The 18,275-nt window shown below is 45.1% G+C and overlaps 1 protein-coding gene across 3 annotated transcripts in view; it reads right to left on the bottom strand.

The window, feature by feature from the left end:
* CCDC171 (coiled-coil domain containing 171) overlaps positions 1–18,275 on the bottom strand; it is a 247,266-nt gene that overhangs the window by 186,784 nt on the left and 42,207 nt on the right. For all 3 annotated transcript variants that reach the window (XM_074994928.1, XM_074994930.1, XM_074994929.1), the window contains one exon: positions 10,213–10,351. In XM_074994928.1, coding sequence (XP_074851029.1) covers positions 10,213–10,351 — 139 coding nt within the window. The remainder of the gene's footprint in view (positions 1–10,212; positions 10,352–18,275) is intronic.

Genomic DNA, 18,275 nt, shown 5'->3' with positions numbered 1-18,275 from the left:
TTGAATCTGTTCTGGTATGGCTATAGATCTGAAGAAGTGTGTCTGTCCCACGAAAGCTCATCACTTAATAAATTATTTTGTTAGTCTCTAAAATGTATCATGTCTGCTTTTTTGTTTTGATAGAATACAGACTAACACGGCGACCTTTCTGTTATTCTTCCCAAGACATTTTGCAGCTGGACCCTGATGGCAGGGAGGGCACCTCTGGTGAGTTCTCATTTTTACTCTTGCTACAAGTGGGTTAAGGCAATTGGGTGATCTGTGGGGGGGGCTGTACCTACACATCACAGGACCCCTGGAACAACTTATCAATCTGCCTGGGGACAGAGCACCAATCCTCCCTGCACATCTCCATAAAGCTCTCAGACAGATACTCTAATCCTTCACACAAGGTTTCTGGGGAGGCCTGCCTTATTCTGACCTCCATGATAGGACACCTTTCCACACCAAGCCAGCAGTAAGTAAACTAACACCATTGCACCACAGAGCAGTGCAGCATGCCGACCAGCTTTCTGCCCACATTTAGTCAGCATCCATTCTTTATCAATCTGTGTTCCTCTAAGCAGGCTAATATCTCTCATTGCAACCTACAGAAAACATGGGAAGGAGCATTAAGCTATGATAACACAAGCTGCTCCACCATACCTGGACTACCTCATCCCTCCCCCTTCCTGGGCTCATGGGGGAAGGGAAACTTCCACTGTGCCAGCCAAGTGTGGACATGTACCCTGAAGCTTACAAAATTAGGTGTTTAAGAAAAAAAGATCTTAAATTTGACCTGATCTCCTAGTGTAGACATACCCTTGAGGAAGCACATGCTGACCTCAAGAGCCACACAAAGCCCCAAGGAGGAAAGCACAAGCTACACTGCCATGCTTTGCCCCCATTTCCCTGGGCTCCTGGGGGAAAGGAAACACTCACTGTCACAGCAAAGTGGGGAGTAGAAACACGTGATGACCACCAGGGCTACAGCCCCGAAAGCCACTACCCCACCCTGCTTTCAGCATGCTCAGCTACAGAAACTGCTTTTGGACTCAACAGACTTGAAAGCATGGTAAGCATCTGTGCCTTACCATGACTGCAAGTGAACCATGTCAAAGAGGTCCCTTAAGATCTCTGTGTTGTACCCACTGCACAGAGGATGCTTAAAAGTCAAAATCTGTCCTTGTACATAATACATCCCTATTATTTGCAACAGAGGCTCTTTCATGAAATTCCTTTGTGTGTTGTAAAACTTCTCTCATCTACAGTCAATGTATCTTCCTAATGTCTGGTTTTCACTTATGTTTTGTTGTAGTGTACAGCATGGCACAGATCGGAAGGAGAAAACAAAGGTGGGAAGATATGTTCCTAGGGCACATGCAAGTTGCCCACACAGACAGGGCACAGTTAAATGCATGGAGGAGAACCACACTGGAAGAAAGAAGGGTAGACTGGGAAGACAGGAGAGTGAATCATGAAAAGAGAAGAACACTCAAAAGCTTGAAATCTAGACCCAGGAGGAGATGTTGAAGCTGATGACATAGCAGACAAAGTTCCTGAAGTGCCTGGTACAGGAGCACAGAGCCGCACTCCACCTCCTCCTCACCATGTTCTGTTCCATCCTCTCCATCCACACCCCAGTATGTGGGGCGAGGGGGATTCAAGGGAGCTTTGCATTCCACTCAAAGGGACATTTCCCAGAGCACAAGGCTGACATTCCCATGCCCGTGAGGTCAAAACCTTTTGCCCTTGCTCATCCACCACCAAAGCCCCTGCCATGAACTCTTGTACTGTCCCCGAAATAAAAAACAATTAAGCTTGCAAAAATAATGTCATAATTGCTTGTGTTGAACAGGGTGTGTGTGTGTGTATGGGTGTGTGTCTGCGTGGGGCTTACAGGCCACCACAGGAAATACACAAGGCACCTCCTCAAGAACAACAGTCATTACTGTCACGTCACTGTCTGGTCATTCATAAAGCTGTTTTTCAAAGCCTCTTTGATTAGCAGTGTCCCTTGCTGTGTTCTGCTTATTGACCTGGTGTATGACTGCTCATAATTAGAGGAAAGGTGATATGCTTGTACCTGTGGCACTTTTTTATTCCATCAGACACTGGGAGTTTAACCCACAATGCAAAGGGGCAAGTGGGAACTGTGGGATAGGTACCCACAGACCACCTTGTCACAGAGTGCATAAACTGCAAGGGGTACTGCTTGATAGTATTGCAGGTGTTTGTGGATCACAAGTGGTGTTTCACTGACATGAATATCGGGTGGTCAGTAAAGGTACATGATGCACACATTTTTAGGGACTATACACTGTTCAGAAAGCTGTTCATTGCTGACAAAGTCAAAGCTGTTAACCTTAATGGGGATGCACTTCATTGACTTCATGTGCCCATGTGGACACATACCCTCAAACTTACAAAATCAGGTGTTTTAAAAGAACGATCTTAAGTTTGACCTAATCTCCTAGTGTAGACGTACCCTAAAGTTCTTCACGAAACAATTTTATCAGCTTACCAGCTTTTGAAGGGGAATTGTTAGCAGACTGAAGAAATATAACTCAGCAATACTATGCTTTCTGTGCCAGTGTTAGCCGGTGGCCAGGTAATGTGCGGTGAGGTACTCCCCTGGGTCCTAAGCAACCCAGTTTTTTACTGTTAGAGCAGGCAGCTCCTAGCACACTCACCCACGGCCAGGCTGTAGTAACCAAACGGTTAAAGTTTTTTTGTTGTGCCGGCTGTGTTGCAGTGACAAAAGGGTTAACAAAATAGTTAGGCTTGGATCTTAACTAGTTACAAGTTTATTAAGCTACAGTTATAAGCGTGCGGTTACAAAAGGCTATTGTTTACTTTTTATATGCTAGCAAAGTACAGGTGTTAACAAGTTACGTTACAATCCAATACAAAGATATCTGTTATTATTTAACACAATGATATCTTGATACTAGTTACAGAGCTTTAATTCTTTAGCTGTGCACAAAAAAAAAAGTCAGAGACTTAGCATGGGTGTATCTTACCCTCTCTGCGTCTTCTCGATATCAGCGTAGCCAAGCCGGATCGGTCACTCAATTCCGACGGAAAGACGAATACGAGGTTGGGCGTCCCCAGTAGTGGACCTCGGGAGGCAATTACCTGACCCGACCAGCAGGTAGTTGGTTGAATGCACTTAAAGTTAGAGTTCTGCTGGACCCATCTTTTATACCCCTTTTGGGTTACGTATTTTCTTTTTTATCTATGGTGCCAGATTATACTGGTCTGTCTTTGTGACTTTAGTTTGTTACAAGGGCATTTTTACTTAGTTTGCACTTGTAAGACAAGAGATAAACAATTTAGGAGTACAGGACATTCTTTTGTGCGGGCGGGGCACGTCCCCTTCTGAGTGATTGTGTGTGTGCATCATATTGATCAATGCCAGCTGGGGTGATTTCTTGAGGGTTCACCCCCCCTCTCATGTTGACAGTCTGGCCTGTTAGCCTTCTAGCTGTACTTTCTGCTTCTCAGGGTCACGATAAGCTAGCATATCTGGGCCTCAATGAGGGCATCAAAGACTGTGCTGTCAGCAGCCATTTCCGTGCCCTGTGTGCTCCTCAGTGGGGGGGGCAACGAGCAAGCTGGCTTGTAAGGGGGAGACTCTGTCTGGCTACATTCCACCCCCTGATGCACCACACTACATCCCAGAACGCAAGGTGGTGGTGATGCCAGCACCTTTTGCCCTCCTTGGGGGAAGTTTAAAAGTGCCCAATGATTCGATCAGTACGTGGGGAATTGCGGAACTGGCTAGGATCACTTGTCAGCTCCATGTATTGGATTTGCGTGGAGGAGATAGCCACGTCAATTAGTTTCTTAACGATGCACAGTGTTATACAAAACACAACTACACTGATAAGAACAATTAAAATAGTGGTTATAATAGAATGCAGGAATGGAGTAAGAGAAAATTTTAATTGTTGAGCTAACCATTTTAACCATGAGATAGTTACAGCATGTAAGATTTTAACTGCATCTTTGATGGCAGATACATCCTGTTTAATTTGTTCTGAGTGTTTACCTAAAAGTGGCAAGATTGGTTAATTACAGCACAAACTCCTTCTTGTTGGGCCAGTATGGGCGGTGGTAAGTTTACTCAATTCCATGCTTAGTAGCACACTCTTGTACTACTTTGTTTTTAAAGTGTGAGCTGTTGTTAGACTGGATTTCTCAAGGGTACAGGGACAATTGCTGTTAAGCGGTTTAGTCCCATAATTGTGAACAGTCCTGTTGCCAATGGGGCAGGGTATGCAAAACCAATTCCTGAAACAACTTCCATTCCAGTCAAGAGGTACTTACACCTTTGCCTGGTAGTAGGAAGTGGGCCAATGTAATCAACCTGCCAGGTTGCCCATAGTGTTTTCCCATCTCTTAGTCTGGCAAATCGCTGTTCTTCAGCTATGTGTTTTTAGGGTTTTAGCACAGATAGTACAGGCTTACAACAGGTCTCTAGCCTGTCGGTGGGTGATAGGCCACCCCCTGATATGTGCTTGCCGCGTTAACTCCTCACTTCCTCTGTGCCCCAGAGTCTCATGTAGCCATAGGTACAAACATTCCCAATCTACTTGGGTGGCAGAGATCTGGGCTGCTGCATCTGCCAGGTTATTTAGCTGTGCAGCCGGGGTGTTATTCTTTTGCTGGGCTGACACATGTCCTATACTTAAGGGTTGCTCGGTGGCATGGTGGTACTCACTAGGCATTCCCACCTTCCATAGGGATTCCTTAATTAAGGTGGAGTTCTGTGCGGTATTAGCTTTCCAGCATGGACATTCCTCTACCCATCCCGAGAACAAACAAACAATAACCAGCACATTTTTAAAAGATTTACATTTGGGTAGCTGAATGAAGTTCATTTGTAACTTCAGGAACAGTCCTAAAGGCAGAGATCTGGTTGCCAGAACTGTCTTTACAGGTTCACCCACGTCATGGGCTTGGCAGACAGGGCAAGCCAGACAGTAGTTTGGGCTACTTAGGAGAATTTGGAAGCAAACCAATTTGCTTGAACAGCAGTAATTATCCCCCTACTTCGCTTACATGAGTCAGGCTGTTAATAAGATAGGCACAAACATAAAATACAAAACCACATTCTTCATTTTAAAAGGAGATTCATGATGTTTAGGTTGTTCTTCAGTAACTACCAGCTTTTCCTGTGTTTTTGAAAGACAAAAGAATACTTTTCTACCCCCTTTGGGGTGGCAGGTTACATATTGGAATATTCCATTTACAAATATGCTTAGTTCTTTCTAAACTCTGCAAGTTACTCACTCTGAATTTTCTCCAGACCCTTTAGAGTTAAGGACTTACTCACTTACTCTTTACCTCAAATCACATGCTTATTTTCCAGAGTGACATTTTATTGGATATTACCATTTTAAGTATTACTAAAGGGATTCAGATCTTTTGTACCTATATTGAAAGGTGTCCATATCGGAAGGCGTCCCCTCCTGATGGATGCACCAGCAGGACAAACAGACAGACAGACAACAAACAACATTAAACAAAACTCCATGACACATACACATACACCACAACATAAATGTTTACATAACTACACTTTGTAACACAAAGAGTTAAGAACTTGAACTAAAGCTTTCAGAGTTGGGCAGTTTCTTCAAGGTCTTATAACCTGGGCTTTTGTCCAAGGAGCTGTATCTTACAGCCAGATACAAAACTACTCCAATATTCCTTTTTCTCTTTTAGTTTACAAGCAGTTCTCTGCTTACAGAGCTGCAACCGTGATTCCTCTGATTGTCCCCAGTTCTTTTCCAACATTTCCTCGTCCCATTTAGGGTCACCCCATCCTTCCTGGGTGAATTCCTTCTTTATGTTGGGGAAATCCATGTTGTTTATCATGACTGATTTCATTTTGTCACTGTGGTACAGCCTGTGTCACAATCCTGCCGACTACGCCAATTCTGTTAGCCGGTGGCCAGGTAATGTGCGGTGAGGTACTCCCCTGGGTCCTAAGCAACCCAGTTTTTTACTGTTAGAGCAGGCAGCTCCTAGCACACTCACCCACGGCCAGGCTGTAGTAACCAAACGGTTAAAGTTCTTTTGTTGTGCCGGCTGTGTTGCAGTGACAAAAGGGTTAACAAAATAGTTAGGCTTGGATCTTAACTAGTTACAAGTTTATTAAGCTACAGTTATAAGCGTGCGGTTACAAAAGGCTATTGTTTACTTCTTATATGCTAGCAAAGTACAGGTGTTAACAAGTTACGTTACAATCCAATACAAAGATATCTGTTATCATCTAACACAATGATATCTTGATACTAGTTACAGAGCTCTAATTCTTTAGCTGTGCACAAAAAAAAAAGTCAGAGACCTAGCATGGGTGTATCTTACCCTCTCTGCGTCTCCTCGATACCAGCGTAGCCAAGCCGGATCGGTCACTCAATTCCGACGGAAAGACGAATACGAGGTTGGGCGTCCCCAGTAGTGGACCTCGGGAGGCAATCACCTGACCCGACCAGCAGGTAGTTGGTTGAATGCACTCAAAGTTAGAGTTCTGCTGGACCCATCTTTTATACCCCTTTTGGGTTACGTATTCTCTTTCTTATCTATGGTGCCAGATCATACTGGTCTGTCTTTGTGACTTCAGTTTGTTACAAGGGCATTTTTACTTAGTTTGCACTTGTAAGACAAGAGATAAACAATTTAGGAGTACAGGACATTCTTTTGTGCGGGCGGGGCACGTCCCCTTCTGAGTGATTGTGTGTGTGCATCATATTGATCAATGCCAGCTGGGGTGATTTCTTGAGGGTTCACCCCCCCTCTCATGTTAACAGTCTGGCCTGTTAGCCTTCTAGCTGTACTTTCTGCTTCTCAGAGTCACGATAAGCTAGCATATCTGGGCCTCAATAAGGGCATCAAAGACTGTGCTGTCAGCAGCCATTTCCGTGCCCTGTGTGCTCCTCAGTGGGGGGGGCAACGAGCAAGCTGGCTTGTAAGGGGGAGACTCTGTCTGGCTACAGCCAGTATAAGAAGCCTTGTGGATAAAGGGACAGCAGTAGATGTGGCATAGCTAGACTTTAGTAAAGCAACTGTTACAGTCTTGCATGACCCTCTCATTAACAAATTAGGAAAATACAAGCTAAATAGAGCTACTGTAAGGTAGGTGCATAATTGGTTGGATAACTGTTTCCAAAGAGTAGTTATCAATGATTTGCAGTCATGCTGGAAGGGCCTAATGAGTAGGGCTCCCCAGGGATCAGTTCAATATCTTCATCAATAATTTAGATGATGACATATAGAGTATACTTATGAAGTCTGTAGATGCTACCAAGCTGTGAGCGGTTGCAAATGGTTGGGAGAATAGGATTATAACTCAAAGTGATGCATACAAACTGGAGAAATGGTCTGAGGCAAATAGAATGAAATTCAATCGGACAAATGCAAAGTATTCCACTTAGGAAGGAGCAATCACTGGCACAAATACAAAATGGAAAATGACTGCTTAGGAAGGAGTACTGCGGAAAGGGATCTAGGAGTCACAGTAAACCAGAAACTGGGCCCATGTTTTTCATGTGTGGATGTATATAACAATCCTCCAACTAGGTGGTCCATTTCTTTCCTTGACTGAAACGAGCCTGTTGATCCTTCTGATGCAGGCCCACACTGAATCTCACTGACCAGCCACTGAGCAGTAAGAAGCAGATGACACTCTCCCTGCAATAACAGCCAGCTTATCAGCACACCAGAAATACCAAAGGACTTTGTCTGCCACCTGACAACAAATGTCCATGTTGGGCTAAGTATAGTTTTGCTTCTGTGTACACATCAAGGTGGCAGCTGGAAGAGGATGAGAGACTTTTGCCAGACAACGACCAGTCTTTGGTCCCTTGATGCAATTAAATCATGGATATTTTTAGTAATAGTCCTGGACATGTCACGGCCAAGAAACAAAAAAAAAAACCAAAAAAAAAAACAACCTGACATACTATAAATACCTCTGTTGAATCTAGGGTAAGAAGGGTGCATTGGGGGAGAGGAATCCCACAACACCAATGGCCAGGAGGGAAGGTAAAGTTGAGGGAGGCACAGCACCAGTGGTTGGGGAGAAGTCCTGGGCAGGTCCACTAACAGGCAGGAAGCTCCAGCAGCCAACAGCTGCTCTGATTTCCACTGGAGATCCCCAGCATCAGCTACTGTTACAGTCACCCTGGGACTGTTGCTGGGAACCCCAGCTACACTGACTGCTTCATGGGTCCTGGGGGCCAGTGGCCTGGGGGTGACAGAAGAATGGCCAGTGCAGCTTTCTTCTGTGCCCAGGGCCACTCCAGCCACATTGGTGCAGTGGGCTGCAGGACTGAACAAATGCCTCACTGAAAAGCCACTCCAGCAGGGGCCAGGGTGACTACCATACTGTTCACATTAGAAATGACGGAGTTCACAGAAAATCATGGAATCCGTGACTTCTGCGACCTCCATGACAAGCATAGGGCCTTACTCCTGAAGTGGTACACCAGCTAGCTGGCAAAAGAGAAGTATGCAATACAACAGACATCCCCCCAAAAACCCCACACCACAACAATGAAAACATGAACCATAGACATGGGTTGACTAGACAAAGAACAATAGATTTTCACAGGCAAACACCTATTAAAAGCTAAGTGAAGTCATTGAATAAGACAGTGAAAACATGCTATCAGCAAAAATCTTAAGAGAAATAACAGCATGCAAATTGTCCCTGTTTCCCCTACAATCTCTGTAACATGCCAGTTCCAACTCGTAATCAGCTCTATTAAAAAGAGGTTATTTCCCCTGGTAACGCTTACCAGTAGAAGAGTTATTAAAACTGAATATTTATAATGAAACTCTATATTTTTAAAGCAATTCCTCTTGCCCACATCCTCTCAGTTCATGTTTATCTTCATTTCACAGAGGAGAGAACTAAGGCCTACTCTAAAATTTATACCAGCATAGCTAAATTGACAAGGACTATAAACCCCTCCCCCAGCTCATGACATTGCAATCCTGACAAAGCCCTCCATGTAGACATAACATTACCAACTGGAGTATGCGTCTGCCATCACAGTTAACCCCATTGGGGAGGTGTTGTTTCTACACCAGGAAAAAACCTCCTTTTGTCAGCCTACACTGCATCTACACTTGAGGGGCTATGCTTACGATGGTATGTGAACTGTAGTTATAGTCTAAGGCAGAGAGCTGAAGTAACTTACTCAAATGCACCCCAGAAAGACAGTGAAGGAGCTTTAGGGCTGGTGTGTACTACAGAACTTACATCAGCAAAACTACATCCCTCAGGAGTGGAAAATCTACCCTCCTGAGACACACAGATATGTCAACCTAACCCCTGTCGTCAACAGGGCTAGGTTGATGAAAGAGTTTTTCCCACTGACCAATCTACTACCTCAAGGGAAGGTGGATTAACTATGCTCACAGGGTTGTAGGTAGCATCCACTCTGAAGTTCTACACCATACCCTTAAGCTATGTCTACACTCACAGAGTTTTTGCGCTGTCAGTTTTACTAATGATAGGGAACTAGTAAAAGAACAGTGCTGGTTTATGTACTCACTCAGGGCCATAGATATCAGAGTGTTTACATTTCAGCACCTCCATCCCCACTGAAAGCAGTGCCCTGACGGCAGCTACCTCATAGTGCAGCTCTCATGAGGGGTGGGAGAAGTCATGGTAGGGTATCCTGAGTCCCTTCATAACCTTCTCTCCCCATTCCTGTAGCTCAGCACTGCTGCAAGCAGGGGATCTGTGGAGCAGACATTGTCACCTAACCAAATGATAAGTAAGCACTTGCCAAGAAGATAGGGAGGAGAGTCATGCATGCCAGCAGCAGAGGCGCTGTCTAGACTGGTCACCTTGGCACTGTGGGATATCCCGCTGAATTTAAAAGTTCTATATAGGAGCAAGAACATGTCTTCACTTGCACATCACTGCAAAAGCATCACCAGTAAGAGCTATACATCTCTTGTGGAGGTGATTTTCTTTTTGCAGTGAAACTTCTGAGTTTTACTGCAAAAAGCCACTGGCAAGCGTACATGATCCTACCATCTTTGCACCAAAAGGGTACTTTTTCCACTTTAAATGGCAACTGTAGACATGCCTTTAGATTAGCACATCAGCACAATCAAATCATTTTCAAAACTTTCTTCAACTTTTTACATAGTAAAATATACTTCTACTTGCCCAATAAATCAAGTGCCACAGGACTTCTCTTTTACCTTTGCAAGTTCCTCCTGTAGTTCTTTGCAAGTTTTTTCATTACCCTGGAGTCTACCAGAGAGGCCTGTAATTACTTTTTTCTTTTCCTCAAGCTCTTCATTTAGTTGCTTGTTTGTTGAGAAATACTCTCTTTCCAATCTGAAAAGTTTCATTGTTAGAACATGTTTGTCAAGTATATTTTTATCAACTGACATGTACTTTTAAACAATATCAATATATGTACTATACATTGTCTTTTCATACCATAAGGCTTTAAAAGTTGCCTTTACTTTTTTTCAGACAAAAATCCACTCCTTAAATGAAAGATTTTAAAGAAATAGTATCTCCCCGTAAGGTAACCAGGTGTTTGTATTACACTTGCAATCATAAGTAAAATAGGTTTAGTGGTCTTGATGTGGCCTCTTGATTACATTTAACCAAGCAAAATTCATAACCATTCAATTACCTCATAATTTGACTGTCATTCAGTCTCCAGGCAAGTCTTGTCTAACCAGCTTTAAATTAAAACATAACAGTAGCACTCAGTGTCTATACGAAATCTGGTTATGGTCTAATCTGAATTATGTGGCTTGGTGTTATAATGACAAACAGATTATTCAAACAAACTTCAAACAATGGTTTAACTCTAAATGCTAGGGACATTATTACCCTTGTTACCTCACTGTAAGTGGCATAGCTTGGAGCGAAAAAGCCCATCCCATCCCTTGCTTTTTGATTTTTACCAGTGGGATCTTCCCCTTGGTCTATTCGCTTCAACAAATGGTTTTGTGGTAGCAATCTGTGACTTGGAAGAGAACCCAGACTGTTGACTCTGTCTGGGATAGAGGACCATAACCTTGAAGTCTGAGCAAGTCAGGGCTCTTTGCACTTTTGGTCAGAGGGAATCCTAGGAAATGCAGTCTCCAGGTCCCAGAGGCTGCTGAGATTTGCAGGCCTCCACAAAAATGTGTAATGGGAAAGGGAGTGGCAACATATTAGCAGGGGTCTTTTCCCTCATAAGAGGGAATGGAAGGTGCTGATATCCCCTCTGAATCAGGGAGAAACTCTTTCCTGTTTGCTTTTGATTGTAGTCACCAGATCTTTGGTGAGAGAAACTCAGGAATAGTTGGGAGGAAGGAACTCTTGTGAGAGGCTGTTTTTGTTTCTTTTAAACTTTATGACAAGACCTACAGTTTGTTTGACTTTAACTGGCATGTCTCTGGAGAGAGTCTGGGTTCTCAAAAGGAATGACTCACCTTCCCAACCCTAGAGAAGGCTGTTTTGCTTATTTTTATACTCAGTAGGCAAAAGTCATGCTGCTACAGCAACTAATAAAATTGCTCAGATCAACATTTGGGAAGAAACAGTAGATCACCACTGTTTAGTTCTGATGCTAATGTCAAAAATGTTTCTTCCATTTCTCTCATATATTACCAAGTTTGTTAATTAAGGTTATATTTCTTGTCTCACCAAAATATGAAAATCTATTTACAAAAAGATTCTACTGAAAATAGTTCTGAAATGGGTGTGCCATTTGTATCTGGCTATTTTATTTTGGTTTTGTATTTCTTCCACAAGTTTAATCCTCCCAGTAGGGTTTTTTTATTTTTATTTTTATTTTTTTTTTACTATTTAAATATATAATTAACAAAGGTCTAGTACGTAAATCTCAAGATCAATCTTTTTTATTTTCATGATAGAACCATAACAGTTATATCCTCTTACGATCAAGAGTTAGTTTATCAAAATAAGATGATTACTAACTGTAGTGAGTCAGTATGGCCTCCTGCAGACCCGGAGGCAGGGGAGGCTATGCAGAGGCCCTGGTGGGCGGGGCCGGAGTCAGGAGACCAGAGGCCCGCCCCTCAGAGGGCGGGGCCAAGGGCTAGAAGAGCCGAAGGCGGGACTCAGGACCCATTCGGGCCTGGGCCTCCGGGCAGGGAGGACGTGCCTGCATGAGTTCCTTGGCACCAAAGGGAGAGGGCCTGCGGCCGCCCGGCCAGGCCAGAGGAGCAGGCCCCCAGAGGCTCCAAGCAACCCCGGGTCCATATGCCCCAAGGAGACTACCCGGACTTCCCAGACCTACCAGGACCTTCACGCCGGCGGAGACCCCCCGCCTTGGAAGAGGCCCCAGGAGCGGGCTGCCCCAGCGGATCCTTACAGCACGCAGACCCAGGATCGCCTTGCGTCTCCTGTATTGCCGCCGCCTGACTACCCTAACGACATTGTTATGGACGACTGGCCGGAGCCCCCGAGGGTGGATGACCCGGAGGAGACTGACCTAGGGGGACCCCTCGACCAGATGGACTGGGAGCTTCCGCCAGCAGAGGGTGAGGTAGGAAGTGGCCCGGGGAACGACGCTCACGAACCCATGGCAGTGTGTTGCGGTCTGGATCCCCACTGCCGGGGTGGCGTGTGAGCGACCCCTAGGGCCCCGGGCCGGGTCGCAGTGGAGTGGGAGGGCCTGTGACCCCCTACCCCGCTCCCTGACAGGGCCAGCCTGTGCTGGGCCTGCGCTTAAACCCCTTGTGTTGCTGCCCCGCCCCAAACTGAGGGCTGGGCTTGTGTTTAAACCCTTGGGTTGCTGCCCCGCCCCAAACTGAGGGCTGGGCCTGTGGTTACACCTTGTGTTGCTGCCCCGCCCCAAACTGAGGGCTGGGCCCAGAACTGTGCTAGTACTTGGGGACTGCTGCCCTACCCTGAACTGAGGGCCGGGCCTAGAATGGTACTATTACCTGTAAACTGCTGTCCTGCCCTGGACTGAGGGCTGGGCCCAGAACTATACTACTCTTGTAAACTGCGGCCCCGCCCTGGGTTGAGGGCTGGGGCCTGTATGGTGTTGTAGCGGTGAGCCACTGACCACCCGAACTGAGTACGGGCTGGTGTTCTAACCCCTTTTTGCTGCCGCCCGCCCTAGGCCAAGGGGCTGGGCGTCTCTGGACGTGTTACACTAACCTAGTCAACTTTTTGTTTCCAGATTGATAAAGCAAGGTCCATAACTATTTTTTCTTTTCTATCCCATTTTAATGCAAGAGATCTGATAGCTTGGACCACTAATTGTAAAGAGAAAACCAGAAGGTGTAGAAAATAGCGGATAGGATCTCTTTTCAATGACCTGGATGAGACACTGGCTTTCTGTTTTTCCTCCTCTTTGCAGTGAAGCATGCCAAGGAAGCCCGGGATACAGAGTCCTGTATCTACACTGACCCATCCCTTTCTGAAGTCATGCCAAATTCCGAGATTAGGAAACATTCTAGTAGTAACCATCTTGCTTTACTTTTGGACTGTTTTCTTGGTCTCAGACTTTGGGTATAAAATGCAGCGGTGAAGAGGACAAATCAAAAACAGAAAACAGTAATCAAAGGGGCTGGGGGGACCACAGTTAGCAGGAAAACCTGAGGGCAACAGAATAGGCTTTTATGGAGAATAAAAGGACATTCTAATGCCAGGTAATACTTTGCTTGCTTACTGTCTTCCTTTCATAAACATTCCCTTTTGATAGCTCCTTACCCTACTGATTACCAAAGGGAATCACAAATTTTCATAGTGGAGACCATGTTTATAAAAAAAGGTTGTGATTGGGAGAAAGAGGATCCACAAGACAACTGGGTGAACCGCCTCCCCCTGCACATAAATCAATGTACCACAAAAGATCAGTGTGGTAACTACAGTATTTTCTTAAGATAGAAATTGGGAAAGTATTTATGTATTTTTACATATATTTCACCATTTAGTAGCTGAAAGCATGGAAAAGGAACAAGTAAGGCGTGATCATCTGCAAGCATTCTACAGATCACAGTTTAGGAATCTCTAATCAAATGCAGTAATTATGCAGTTTGAAAACTGGAAAAAAAAAAAAAAGTGGGAGAGTAGAAGAGTATGACACTTTTAGGAAAGCAGAACAGTATAGAACTGCTAGGAATTGTATCCAGAGAAGATGATTTCCTGGAAAAAGTAAAAAAAATACATTAACATAAGCTTTGACTAAAGCAGTCACATTTGTTTATCAGGTATGTTTATCTCATAAAGGACATTTAATGTATAGCACAAAGTTCATCAATAGTTGGACGAAAGACTGCAAGACCAAGAGTACAGTAGAGCCCCAACTTACACGTTGGTTGCATTCTTACAACCCCTGCATAAGTTAGATTTCCTGTGCAACTCTGGGGAGCCAGGAAACTGATGAGGGCATCAGCCCTGGTCAGTTTCCTCGCTCCGGTGAGCCCAGAGGGAAGCTGGGGACCTGGCAGCAGCCTGGCTCCCAGCTCCCCTCTGCTTGCAGAGCCACTTGCAGAGCCCAGTTGCTGCTGCCCATGACAGCAGCAGTTTCCCTGCTCCTGTCAGAGACACAAGCCTGACTCTCAGCTGATGCCTCGACAGGAGTGCTTTCCCCACTCCTGTCAGGGGCGGCAGCTGCATTAACCCAAGACATGCACAAGGGTTGCACGTATCTCAGGGGTTTAATGTGCATATTCTGCTTCTCATCCCAAATTTATTACATCAGAAACTGTTAAACTATGACATTCAGACATTTAATGAAGTTTTACACAAGGTGAAAAGGAAAGCATCATAACAAGTTAAAACTACTGCAGAAATCTCCCAACCGAAAACAAATTAGCTCTTCTAGGAAGTCACTGAATCAGATCATCATCAGTGTATCACCATTTGTGGAACAATGAATTTTTGCAAAATCTTCATGCTTGCACGGAAGTTAACACCAGAGAGCAGAGCCTGGAGGTAGCTAAGTTCCTTGGTTAACTCCACCAAAGATACACCAGGGATAAATTGGTTCTTTTGTATTTATGAAAAGGAGCACCCTTCTGTACTGAAAAAAATCCTTAAGACTTTTCACCATCAGCAGATAGGAATAAGGGGATTTTGAAGTTCCCAGGGTCCTTCTGAAAAGGACTCCCATCAGGACAAGTCATGTGGCAGTGAAAAGCAGCAATTTCGAAGAGCCGCGGCCGGTGGTATGCTAATGAGGTGATGAATATGCATTTTAGTGCCTCATTAGTAATCTTTGAAATGGCCATTTGCATGGCCATTTTGAAGATCTGGGCTCGTGTAGACATGGCCACAGAGAAAAAGAAGAGACGGGGAAAGCAATTAGGGGGTATTGCTAGTGGATTCTACATTGTTGTAATATGCCATAACTTCAGCATCTCTGTTCAGTCCATGATTTTTAGTGTCTAGCAAAATTATGAATTTAAGGGCCCAAACTCTGCTTTTGAAAGTTCCATGCAGGTTTTCTTTGAGGATGAAGACTGATAAGGTGAGTGTGGCATTTGGGGGGCTGCGTTGTGAGCTGGTGGGTTGAATTTCTGTCTGTGATGTCTGTGCATTTGTTTCATTTTGCAGTGAGGGGCAGTTTGCATAGCTGCCTGTGTGCCTGAGCATCTGTTTTGCAGAGAGGGGCAGTTGGAAAGCGTGTTTGGCAGTTTGGCACGTTTGTAAGGTGTGACATTCCAGGTGGGCCTTCAAGGACTGATTAGATTGGAGGCAAAGGCTTTGAGCCAGGCCTAACCAGCTAGCAGCTCTATAAGAACGCAGCCCCAGTGAACCCTGTGAGCAGTGAACAGGAGCAGCTAACAGGGAGTTTGCCTGGGAGTTTGCCTTCAGGAGGAGCCCAATACCTGTTTTTACTTTTCTTATACGGTGTTTCTCTTGTGCCCTTCAAGGCAGCACTAGAAACAAACAAGGGATTTCTGTAAAGGGAAAAAATGGAGAGTGATATGGCTGGTGAGAGGTCTGTTGTTGTGACCTGCATGTCATGTTCCATGTTTGTCTTCCTCCTGAATGATAGAAAGGATTTTCTATGTACCAAATGCAAGCTGGTAGCCATTTTAGAAGAGAAGGTTGAAGGACCTGAGGCACAAATATCAACCCTCAGGTCCATCAGAGAGGGTAAAGACTTTCTGGATAGAAGGCAACAGATAATACTGCAGGAACAGCAGGCTATCCAAAACAAGGATGAAAACTGGAAGCATGTTACCTCCAGGAGGAGAAAACCAGTTCAAGTCTCTCAAATTCCAGTGGAGTTAAGTAACCACTTTCAGCCTCTTTCCCCAGGTGATATGGCGGAGATAACTGGGGCTGATACCTCCCAGGGATTGTATCTGAAAGAGTCCCCATGGTTTGGAAGGCATGGGATGCGCAGTCCTCGGGATGGGAGTTCTATGACCACCACCCCAAGAATCAGGGACTGCCTCCTAAGAGGGATGGAGTCATCCATCTGCTGCCCAGACCTAGAATCCCAGCAAGTTTGCTGCTTGCCTGGAGCTAGAATTCGGGATGTTACAGAGTCGCTGACAAAAATTCTTAAACCTGTAGACTATTACCCTTCCTACTTCTTCATGTAGGAACCAATGATACAGCCAAGAACAACTTTGACGAGATCACGGCAGATTATGTAACCCTAGGAAAGAAGATCAAGGAATACGGAGCACAAGTGGTCTTCTCATCTATCCTCCCTGTGGAAGGAAGGGATCCATGTAGGGATCGTCGAATCACAGAGGTAAATGCGTGGTTGCGTAGGTGGTGTAGCAGGGAAGGATTTGGTTTCTTTGACCATGGGATTCTGTTTCATGAACAGGGATTGCTGAGAAGAGATGGGATCCACCTCACTGAAAAAGGAAAGAGCATCTTTGTGGACAGGCTTGCAAACCCAGTGAGGAGGGTTTTAAACTAGGTTTGTCAGGGGAAGGTGACACAAGCCCTGAGGTAAGTGGGGAAGGAGGAGGGAACAACCAAGTGGGTTTCCTGGATGAAGAGGAGAAAGTGCGGCAATCGGCCCCTTCTCTAAGACAATCCAGGGAACTATAGACCCGAAAGCCTTACCTCAATCCCTGGGAAAATAATGGAGGGAATCCTCAAGGAATCCGTTTTGGAGCACTTGGAAGAAGAGAAAGTGATCAAAAGCAGCCAACATGGATTAACCAGGGGCAAGTCCTGCCTGACCAATCTGATTAGCTTCTATGATGAGATAACAAGCTCTGTGGACATGGGGAAGTGAGTGCATGTGATATACCTTGACTTCAGCAAGGTTTTTGATATGGTCTCCCACAACATTCTTGTCCATAAGTTAGGAAAATACGGATTGGGTTCTTGGACTAGAAGATGGACAGAAAGCTGGCTTGATGGTCGGGCCCAACAGGTAGTGGTCAATGGCTCAATATCTGGATGGCAGTCTGTTTCAAGCGGAGTGCGGCAAGGCTCAGTTCTGGGGCTGGTGTTAGTCAACATCTTCATTAATGACCCGGATGAGGGACTGGATTGCACCCTCAGCAAGTTTGCGGATGACACAAAACTAGCGGGGGAGAGATGGATTTGTTGGAGGGTAGAGAGAGAATCCAGAGGGACCTGGATAAATTGGAGGACTGGGCCAAAAGAAATCTGATGCGGTTCAATAAGGAGAAGTGTAGAGTCCTGCACCTGGGGCGGAAGAATCCCAAGCACTGTTACAAGCTGGGGGGCTAACTGGCTCAGCATCAGTACAATGGAAAGGGACCTACGGGTTATGGTGGATGAAAGGCTGGATATGAGTAAACAGTGTGCCCTTGTAGCCAAGAAGGCTAACGGCATACGAGGGTCCATCAGGAGGAGCATTTCGAGCAGATCTAGAGAAGTAGCTATTCCTCTTTATTCAGCACTGGTGAGGCCACATCTGGAATACTGTGTCCAGTTTTAGGCCCCCCAGTATAAAAAGGATGTAGATTTGCTGGAGCAGGTTCAGTGAAGGGCAACAAAAATGATTAAGGGTCTGGAGCACAACACCTATGAGGACAGGCTGAGGGATCTGGGCTTGTTTAGTTTACGGAAGAGAAGACTTAGACGTGATTTAATAGCAACCTTCAACTTCCTGAGGGGGAGCTCTAAAAAGGAGCGTGAGAAACTGTTCTCAGTGGTGTCAGATGGCAGAACAAGGAGTAATGGTCTGAAGTTGAAGAGGGAGAGGTGTAGACTAGATATTAGGAAAAACTACTTCACTAGGCAGGTGGTGAAGCACTGGAATGCGTTGTCTAGAGAGGTGGTGGATTCTCCATCCCTTGAGGTTTTTAAGTCCCGGCTGGATAAGGTCCTGGAT

The sequence above is a fragment of the Carettochelys insculpta genome, chromosome 5 (genome assembly GCF_033958435.1).
Source record: "Carettochelys insculpta isolate YL-2023 chromosome 5, ASM3395843v1, whole genome shotgun sequence".
Classification (NCBI taxonomy): Eukaryota; Metazoa; Chordata; order Testudines; family Carettochelyidae; genus Carettochelys; species Carettochelys insculpta.
This window is presented reverse-complemented; position numbering and strand designations above follow the sequence as displayed.